At 45.4% G+C, this 10,133-nt stretch overlaps 1 protein-coding gene across 2 annotated transcripts; it reads right to left on the bottom strand.

Moving 5' to 3' along the window:
- Positions 1-920: 920 nt before the first annotated feature.
- On the bottom strand, positions 921-9,495 carry LOC134415696 (T-cell activation Rho GTPase-activating protein-like). 2 transcript variants are annotated; one of them, XM_063151377.1, is made up of 10 exons: positions 9,348-9,495; positions 8,837-8,921; positions 8,676-8,729; positions 8,025-8,091; positions 6,430-6,602; positions 5,233-5,394; positions 4,680-4,789; positions 3,794-3,989; positions 3,233-3,350; positions 921-3,043 (listed from the first exon to the last, which is right to left on the bottom strand). In XM_063151377.1, exons 2-10 carry the CDS (start codon positions 8,861-8,863, stop codon positions 1,866-1,868), a joined length of 2,085 nt encoding a protein of 694 aa, XP_063007447.1. In that variant the 5' UTR covers positions 8,864-8,921; positions 9,348-9,495; the 3' UTR covers positions 921-1,865. The 2 variants fall into 2 exon arrangements, with proteins under 2 accessions (XP_063007447.1, XP_063007448.1); XM_063151378.1 differs by having other exon boundaries at positions 6,430-6,599.
- Positions 9,496-10,133: the final 638 nt, after the last annotated feature.

The raw sequence follows: 10,133 nt of genomic DNA, 5'->3' as shown, positions 1-10,133 counted from the left end.
CAAAGAAGGAGCTGTATTGGGTTTTGATTACATTTCAAGGTTTGTGTTTTCTGTTTTGTGGCTTCTGAGCCTTTTCACTGCACATGGACTATCTCTTCATACTTGTGCCGTGTGGGTAAGACAACTGTGTTTTTTACACAAGAAAAATATAATTCCACTTAACATAGAACGAGAAGCAATAGGCACAAATTGAAATACAATCAAATTCCATCTGAATTCAAGGAGACACTTTTTCTCTGTAAGTCTGGTCAAACACAGGAATAGAATGCCCAGAGATGTTGTAGAGCCTCCATCTGTAGAAATATTCAAAAACTGTCTGGACACAATCCTGGACAACCTGTTTTATTTGACCCTGCTTGGGCAGTAGGGTTGTACAGGAGGATTTAAAGCCTCACTGGTTCTGTGACTCAGGAGATGCAGATTCTAGAAAAAGGTAAACACCTTTTGCATCAGAGCCCTCTCTCAGCTTGCTTGGAAGCAGAGTGCCACTGTTCAGGTGGCTGAGAGAAGTGATGATTTCTCTAGTTGCAGCCTACCAATATGGTCCTTCTCATAATTTCTTCTATCAGGTCAGGCAGCCACCTTCCCTCTTCTCTGTGTCCTGGGAACACCTACACCTGGAAAACATAAGTCCTGAGAAGATGGCATGCCATTTTTAATGTGTTTCACTTTTGGAGCAGCATCACCTCTTTGCAGCTTAGCTGCTCTTACATGGTAGTATAAGTTGTTTTCCTGTCAGAGAGGGATTTGTAGCCTGCAGCCTCTTACAACAATAGCAGTGATACTGCTGGTCATTTACTTTGCTTCCTGCTACTCAGCTATGCCACATCATTCAAGCAGACCTGCAGTACCTGTAGAAAAGGAGGTACAGTACAAGTAGGGCCTGGGTATTTTAAAATCAGACAATGGACACTTAAGCATTCATGCAGAAAATTTTTTTATTGTAGTGAAGTTACACAGGCGAAAAATGTCTCCCTGTTTCTGGTTTAAGGCTATGCTGACCCATAAAAGCACATTGCACTTCCAGTCATTTTTACAAGTTTATAAGAACACCTGCTATTTTCTTTTTTGTCTTTTTTTTTTTTTTCCAATTAACTATAACTATTTAAAGCTGGAATCCAGAATATTTCCTTGTAGGAGTTTTGGTTTCTTTTTTCCTTCTTGCTTTCTTTCTTGCTTTTCCTTTCTTTGCCTGTCCAGTTTATTTAGTCTAAAAGCACCTCAGGACACATGAGGGTTACTTCATACTTTCCCATGATGACCTCATAGGGCTCTAACCCCAGGCTCAGTGTACAACACTATGCTGCATAGTGGTCAGATCATTCCTATCACCAGCAAGCAGGAAGATGAAATGGCAGCAGGTACAGGGAAGAGCGCTGAAGTGACCTAGATGACAGAATAGCTCTTCCCCCATTAAGGCAACTGCCAACCCACGTTTAATGCAAAATATCAGCAGAGCACTGCATCAGCCTGGCAACATACACATGGAAAATGGTACAGGGTCTGTGACCATACAGAAAACAAGAAGAAGGTGAGACAAATTCTGGACCTGCCAACCTTGTAATTGTCATTTGAGGAAAACAAACACAACACTGTTTATCATCTGCTAACTACTCTTCCCACACAACAGCTTATGTACAGCATGCTAACTTATATTTTTACATAATATACACAGGTCTTCACCAGCAACAACTCTTGTGGTGAAAGGATGTGACATGTCAAGCTGACTGACACTTCAGAAAAAAAAGTTTATGCAGAGCTAGCTTATTCTTTATCTCTTGAAAGTAAAATCCTACAAATGATTAGCAAGATGTCTATTTTTACAATATTTACTTTGTACAGTGCAAAGAGGAAGGACAGGCCTTTTATACATAGGACTCCTTAGCATACTGGATCTGCTCTACCTCAAAAACCGGCTGGCTACACCTCCGAGCCACATATTCAAGTTTGTTCTTTTGACAAGACTCAGACATGGCTCTCATCCGGTAGACTCCTGGGGTCACGGGTAAATTTACACGGGAGTTTACTCCTACGGTGATGCTGAAGGTTTCAGTTTCCAGGTCAGAATCCTTTGTTGCAGAAATTCTGGCACTGCGTAGATCCCTCAGATCCATATGTGCTGTGTCCTGTGCACTGTGGCTGCATGGATAAGGCAGCAAAACATCCTGGTTTGACGCTGCTAATCTCAGAGTCTGAACCGTGAGATTTTGAGAGGGAACTTTAGCAGCCAGGCAGTTTTTAACAGCCTCTTCATAAGAGGGTGGTCTTCTAGGGTTTTTCTGGTCTACCTCTCTGAACACTTCATCAACCGACCTGAGACGGGGCCTTTGCTGATATTCCACAGGCAATTGCTTGTCATCATTACAGCTGCCCTCCTGGACAATTCTACAGGAGAACTGATCTTCTTTCTTTGTGAAACTGTCCCTCTGAAAAAACATGGGTTTTCCAGGCCCCCAGCTCTGGGTTTTTATTAGTGTTTTCCTGCGGTTTGCAAAAGAGAATGACATGGAATGCTTTTTGATCTCTCTGCTAGGTGTACTGCCATCTTCAGTGGCCTTGGTGGAAAAGGACTGAGGCCTATTTAAAAAGGTTTTTTTGGGACTAGAGGGTGAAACTATGGGGGAGCTGGTGAAAACTGAGCCATCAGAGCTCTCCAGGGAGCAACTGGAGGATGTTTTGGGTAGGGAGTCAGTTGATAATTGTGAAGGTAAGCCTGCAAGACGTTCCTCCAGTGCCTCCATCCATAGCAGTTTCTGCTGAACTGGAAAATTGTCCTCACTTTTGTTTAGCCTTTGTTTCCTTATTGTGTCATCAAGGCAGTTCTGGAAGGACAGGTCTGACTCTGAGTACCTCCTGTCCATTATGCTGATGTCATTTCTGAAATTAGTCAGGGAAGGGGCAGAGACATTTGTTGGATATCTTCTGCTCACAGTAGCACTCCTCCCTTTGGCCTGCTCCATTTCAGGGGTACAGGGGCTGCCTTCTGCTTCAGGATCTGGGCTGTCATAGGCAGAGTCATTCTGATGAGCTGCACAGAGTTGTTCTGTGGGGAGAAAGCAGACATTAGTTTTCGCTGACCACCTGAGGATGAAAGAGAAATACACATAGAGAGTTCAGAAGAGGGCTTCAACAATCTTGAACCCTCTGTATTTCCACAGATATATTCACATATCAAATTCAATAATTTGGCCCAGCAGCCCCAGTTGGTGATATCCCCAGCCCCTTCTCATACCTGTGGAGCTGTCTGTGTGCTCTGGTGACTCCTCAGCCAAGGCACAGGCAGGGAAGGCGATGTCCCCCTCAAATATTTCCATGCAGTTGTTTATGAGGAACTCCACCAGCACTGTCACCTGCACACACAAAACAGCCCATTTCAGTCAAGACAGATTGAAAATTCTTTCCCCAACCTGTCTGCTATCTTTGTAGGAAGGACAGCACAGAGCACAGTGGCTTCTGCCAAAATCCTGGCTTGAGGCCTAAGGGTGAGTCCCCCATGGGGAATAAGGCCCAATGCTGCAAACAATACAGACAAAACACCATCAGCCACAGCTTTGGCCTTGCTGCCCGAGGCCCAGGGGTGACAATGGCCACGGGTGCCCCTGGCCCTCCATGTGCAAAGGCTGCAGGAGCTGTGCTGTGACTGTGGGGGCTGCAGGGCAGCTGCTGCTTTGCTCAGCACCCCCAAGGCCCAGGGGTGCTGCTGTGTTCAGCTGCTGCCATGGCCGTGGGATGGATCCCTATGGATGGCTCTCAGTTGCCCCGAGGGAGCGGCTGCTCGGTGAGTCCAGCGCACCTTGTCGTTCATCTCCTTCTGCACTTCCAGCGGGAGCGCGCTGTCCGTGCCTGGGCTCAGCAGATTTGGGCCAATGCAGATGGCCAGGTTGCTGGAGTCCATCCTGTTGGTCTCAGCATTTTGGCTGATGTGGTGGAGCAGAGAGAGCAAGAGCTTGAGCAAGACGAGGTTTGGTCTCGGCAGCTTGTCAGCCACCCTGTGGGAACACAAACAAAATGTCACGTTAGTTGATGGTGCAGAGGCCTCTGCTTCTTGAGTTGAGCAAGTCTCAATTAAACTTAGAGTGATACCACTTCCTCCAGAAAGGGGCATGTGTGTGCTCTCTGTATCTTTCAGAAATCCCCATCTGCAGCTGAGTGTGGGGTTATTTATAATTATGAGACCTTGAATGACAAGGTCTTGACTGAAAGGCAACACTGAACAACACATGTCCTGGAATAGATGGAATGATGCCAAGAGATGTCCCTGGAGGCTTCCCAATGCCTATGGTTGTGCTATGGGGCTTTCAAAGCACTCCCAGTCAGTCCCCACAGCTACTGTTCCTGAAGAGCAAAACACGGTGGTGGTCTCCATGTGCCCGAGCTCACCCCCAGCAGCTGTGGAGGCCCCGTGTCAGTGCCTATCCCACAGCACCGTGACTGTGTTAGCTGAGGCACTGCAGCCTCTGCCCTGTTCCTGCATTGGTGGTTTCATAAAGCAATCTGAAGTGACTTCAGGAAGTGCTGCTGCTGGAGCCCTCTAAACCAAGCCCCGTGAAGCAATAGCAAGCTGATACAAATGACAGGCTTTTAAGTGAGACTCTTGATTTTGAAAGACACTGTTGGCCTCTACCAGCTGCTCCATTACATTGGCACTGGTTGCAAAATTTCCTGGTTGAAAAACTTACTCTTTCAATTCTTCAATTTTTTCTTGGTTGCTTGGCTTCTCTAGAGCTTGCATCCATTTCTCATAGAGGTCAGCTGATAGGAGTTTGGAGGGAATATTTCGGAGAAAATCCTGCAAGGCCAAGAGATTTAGATGAAGTTTTGACACTATCCCCGAGCACAGAGAGGGTATTACTGTCACCTGGGCTCTAGCAGGCTGACTTGAGCTACCTGACCATCAGCACTGACAGAGAAGTACAATGCACAAGTGCACTTGCACTTGTGTAGTAACAGGATCCAGCTTTCAGTTGTTTTTCCTTCGCTCACAAATCTCACTATTGCTCACTGGGAGGATGCTGAGCAAGAGAACAAAGTGAGTTCCCTCAGGAAATCAGCAGCCTAACAAGTAGGACTGACAATCAGATAGAAAAGGCCAAATTTCCCTAAGCTTGAAGAATTCAGTCTGGCTTAGTTCTGGCTTTGGCCAAGAGTCCCACCTAGATTAGCTCAGAGCACTGGATTGATCCTGTGCATATTAGCAATGTCTTCCCTCCAGTGTAGCTCAGAATTACTCACCTTCAAAACCACTGCCAGCAGGTGCACAGATTTGCTTTTCAGATCAACATTCCCGCCTTTGTTTAGGTCCTCCTTCAACTCCTTTCGTGCTTTCTCATTGGCAGTTTTTCTGAATATCCCTTCAGTAGAAGGTCCTTTCATATATAATATGGCTAGGAGATCCTGCAGGGAAAAAATCAGGAATGGAAGAACAGTTACATGGATGAAGGAAGTTAGCAGATGAGTATTTAGAAATGGAAGAAAAATTGTCTGGAGGTACACTGTACTGTGGTTAGTTCAGTATCTAGTTCTTGTTCCAAGTACATTACATGGGAAGTAGTCTTGATTTTCCCTTAATCCACCTTCTTTTTGAACTGATGAATTCCACTAACTTCACTGGAGCCATCCTTGCTGACTTTTAGAAGGCAGCAAGGGATGGCTTAAATCTAAGTTCACATTCCCTCTCTCACAAGCCAGGCAAATATTACTTAGCAGAGACAAATGCATGTCTATTGGGAAAGCCAGTTCAGTGGAAGAACTGTTACGAGACCATTTTTATTCAGAAGTTATTGTTTAGGTATTTTTTTGTGACAGTCCATAGCTGAATGCTTGTTTTGCATGGAAATACAGAAATCCTTGGAAGTTTATGATTCTGAAAGATTTATTTAAATTACTTATTTAAAATCACGGATGATTATATTAAGAAGCAGATCTTTCATTCCTGGTCCTGGATTCTCTACATTCCAAGTTACTTCCAGTGAAGGCTGGGCAAAACCCTCAGATCTGACTCTTTCTACATCTGGGATGGGCCCTGGGCTTATCAGGGGTGTGTGTGTTGGGAAACACCAGTATCATTTCTTGGATGATGCAGCAGAAGTACTGGGTATCCTGCCTGACATTTAAGTCAGAGGTATCACAGAATCATAGAATGGTTTGGGCTGAAAGGGACCTTAAAGATTGTCTTATTCTAACCCCCTGCCATAGGCAGGGACACCTTTCATTAGACTCAGTTACTCCAAGTCCCATCCAACCTGGCCTGGAGCACTTCTAGAGATGGGGCAGCCACAGTTTCTCTGGTTGACCTCATTACCCTCACAGCTAAGAATTTTTTCCCAATGTCCAATCTAACCCTGCTGTCTGTCAGTTTGAAGACATTTCCCCCTTGTCCTGACACTTCAGGCCTTTGTAAACAGTTCCACTATAATGGTACCTCCTTACCTGGACTGGCTGGGGCAGTGTGTCATCTTCCCCACAGATATGTGCCAGAGGATGGCCAAACAGAGGGATTTTGCCACCCAAGTCTAGCTGTCCTGAGGAATTTCTTTTGGTAAGGCTTTGTCTCAGAGTAAATGACTGCGATATCACCTTCTTTCTTTTCTTTGTTCCATCTGCTGCAAGTAAAAGGGAAACAAAAGATCAATTTAAAAATTAAAAATTAAAAAAAACCCCAAAACCCAGAGCACTATGTGGTCTTTCATTTTTGTGCAGTGCAGGGATGTATGTTGAAACAAACCAAACTGGGGGAAACTGAAAGACAACTAAGTGGTTACTAGGGAAACAACTGCCTAAACTGTAAAACTGTGGCCATAGCCCTAAGGCCACCACCTTTCCTGTTTTGGGTTGGGTGCTTTTTACATTCTAGTCACTGTTTCTTCTTAGAGAGTGGGAACATACAAGGCACAGAACATTTATAGAGATTTTTGATATTGCAGTAGTTTCTCTGATAACTCTGAGGCAGATATACCGCTTCAGCAGCTGGCAAAGACAACAATTTTCACTACATGCTCTGGTTGTGCCCCTGCCTTAGGGCAGCAGTAGAAGTAGGGGCTTCTAGTTTTTGACCTCTTTCACAGCCTGAAAGGAAAACATGTGGATCCAGCTCTGCCAGCTCTGCAGCCAGCTCTAATGACAATGCTCCTAGAGCTGGTGCTTGCCCCCCCGCCAGAGGAACATACTTGCTCCAGAGGATGGGAGCATCAAAGTGCTCACTGGCTTCACGATTAGAAATCTCTTAGCATGGGTTTTGCATCTGCTTCATCAAGAGGAGGGCCAGGAATTTTAAGAGGATAGTTGTATTGGGGTGGGGTGTGCCTTTTTTCCCCTTTCACAAACAGTGAGAGAAGGAACCTTTTGTGAAAAAGATTTCTAAAGGATTTGCCTTCTGCAAATTTGCAATTAATGTCATGCCTTCTACTCCAAAATTAAGTTGTCTTACCCAGATGAGAAATTCTTAGGACCTCTGTTTGTGATTTAGCATAAGCTCTTGGTAGGTAGGGGTTAAAAAAATTTGAGAAAGTCACCTAACATTATAGTGTAATTTAAAATATTCGTTTCTGATACTCTTAAAAACTGATCTGATTGTTTGCTCCAAATGTGACCCTGCCCTATTAATGGTCTGCTCTGGGTTGTTTACAGCTGCTGAGGTTTTGTATGGTGAGGAAAAACAAGTGTTGGTGCTGCTGCCAAGAGGGTTTATTTATTGTGGTGTGCAACATCTGCTACAGTACTCAGTACTCACTTGAACTGCCACACCTCAAAGGCGATGCTTGAGTGAGAAAGAAACACATTTACTTCCTATTGCTACCAGGGGACGGGAATACAAGACCTCTGGCACTCAGCACTCTGCCAGTGAGCATATAGGAAAGAAGCAGCTTGCAAATGAGTGGCATTCCAGGGCTTAAGCCCTCTCCTGGGTGCGAACTGTGGCTTGCCCTCCAGGAGGGGGAGCAGGCAGTTTCGGGTGGTTTTGCACAAGTGCCCGCTTGCAAACGTTATATAAGAAGGCAGTTCCTCAGTTTGTTTTTGAAACTCACCGTTGGAGAGGCAGAGTCTGTCTTCAGTATCTGCTGGGACTGACAGAGGACACTTCTTGGCATCAGCCTGCAAAAAATATGCTAGGTTACAGAGCTGCCACAGTAGTGAGAACCACCAGCAAATTGCTGCAGCTCCTCAGAAATCTGGGGAGGCTCTGAGGAATAACCAGACAAGCCCAACACCTGCTAAAGGTGTGCCTCAGCCCAGGACTGACACTGCCTCGCAGCCTGGTAGAGGGGTCTGTGTTAAACTCTGCAGCCAGACACCCCAGTCATGCTGGCAGGTCACAACCCTGAGCTGTGTCAAGCTGCACTTTTGATCCAGAGAAGCCATAGTCGGACACAGCCTCCTTTTTTGTGTCCTCCCCGGCACTGGAAATTTCCTCCCAAACTCCTCTGGGGAGCCTTGATGGCTTTGAAGCCTTCAAAATCCCTGAGCAAAACTCCTGGTGAGCCAGGGGAATGCACAGACTGCCCACAGAAATGCCCTGCTCCCTCTGCTCAGTGCGGCACAGAGGTGCCTTTGAAGAGCTCTGCCCGTTCCTGGGTGAGGGTAGGCAGCCAGCGGCTGCTGGAGGAGTCACCCCCACTTTGCTAAGGTATCTCACACAGTACCCACGAAGGATCCAGGAAAATGTAAGGGCTGCTTACCTCTGTCTGGCACTCAATCAGACTCTCCATGTTCCCAGCATTGAGTGTCTTTGACTAGGCAAGAAAACAAAGACACTTTGAGTAACTGAATCCCAAGGTTTGGAAATCAGAGCTTTTCAAAGTCACTAGGTTGACAGAGCTGAAATAATTAAGATACTCACAGTATTACAGCTGCTTAACACTTTCATTAGGAGTTTGATTGGAGGAGCTCTGGACAGTCTGGTTTCCTTCAGTCCTTTTGTTTGCCTGTTTGTTGAACAGGGAATGGACAAAGAGTCTTGTAAAACTGCACCCTGCTTGGCTTTCTCCTCTGCAAGCCAATCTAGCGTGTATGATCCTGAACCAGCAAGATCTCCCACACAAGGAAACTATAAAGCCCTTCTCCGGAAGGTCATTCAGCCCTGCTGCCCTATCTGCCTCCTGATTCAAACAAAATAAAAGCAGTTTTCCATTTTTAATCCATGCAAAAAGTGAGCAAGTGGTGACAGCTATGTATGGTCATTAATCTGCGCACCCGAGGCTGAGCAACTCCGTCAGCTCTGCCCATGAGCTATGCTTAGTGGGTGCACCTCTCCCCCATGTACTTTTTTGTACATCTCTGTGCAGCTGCATCTGAAGCTCTCCACTGACTTCAACCATGATGCCACAGATTTTTTCAAAGGCAGTACTTACCCAAGAAGTGAATCCAGCCAGAGCTCCTTCACCTCCCGTGAACTGCAGAGGAAAGGAGAAACAGCATCACTCCCCACTGCTACTAATCCTTTGGACAGAGGCAGCGACTAAACAGTGCATACTGCGTGTACTGCCTTATATATGCAGAAGGGGCAGGTGGAAATTCACAGGCAGGAAGAAGCATCATGGGGCAGGACCGAGACACTACCGAATTTCTGGCTTCCTCTTTCCTTTTAGAGGAGATGCTTTTCTGGGTTTTCCCCCCCCTTAAAGAAAAAAAAAAGAAATTCTGGTAGCTATTATGGATGGAAAAGATGAGACACTTGCCAGGTAAAGGTTCCAGCTATCATCACCAGCATGAGGTGAGATGTGCAGAGGGGGCTGCAGTGTGGGCAGCTTCTCTTTACCATTAAAGGGCAGTGGGTACAGTCTGTCCTTTGCTCAGACTCATTAGATTTGGCAGTTCTAAAATGCACTGCCAGATCAAGCTACACTAAGAGCAGTGAAAACAATGGGGCGATGGAATAGACAAGATTCAGAGAAATGTTTCTTTATAACTTTTTTAAAGCTAGTTGCAACAGTTTATTGTCTACAAGCAGATGTAGACACACATTTTGTCAGTACTAAGTAGTTCTTGAGAATCTAGTTACTGGACATTTATAGACAAAGTGGTGTTATGTAGTAATTTAGTAATGTATGACAATATGTAATTAAAAAGTCTTGTTTAAAATAAATCTCAGTAAGACATATTTGTGTGCACATATTAAAATTTGATTCAACCAAAGA

The sequence above is a fragment of the Melospiza melodia genome, chromosome 3 (genome assembly GCF_035770615.1).
Source record: "Melospiza melodia melodia isolate bMelMel2 chromosome 3, bMelMel2.pri, whole genome shotgun sequence".
In the NCBI taxonomy this organism is placed as follows: Eukaryota; Metazoa; Chordata; class Aves; order Passeriformes; family Passerellidae; genus Melospiza; species Melospiza melodia.
This window is presented reverse-complemented; position numbering and strand designations above follow the sequence as displayed.

What these genes read in the sequence shown, in the direction of transcription:
- LOC134415696 (XM_063151377.1), bottom strand. Translation starts at nt 8,863, where the DNA reads ATGAAAGTGTTAAGCAGCTGTAATACT. An exon ending in TGATTGAGTGCCAGACAGAG is followed by an intron (nt 8,092 to 8,675) that starts GTAAGCAGCCCT and finishes TATTTTTTGCAG; the next exon opens with GCTGATGCCAAGAAGTGTCC. An exon ending in GCACACAGACAGCTCCACAG is followed by an intron (nt 3,044 to 3,232) that starts GTATGAGAAGGG and finishes TTCTCCCCACAG; the next exon opens with AACAACTCTGTGCAGCTCAT.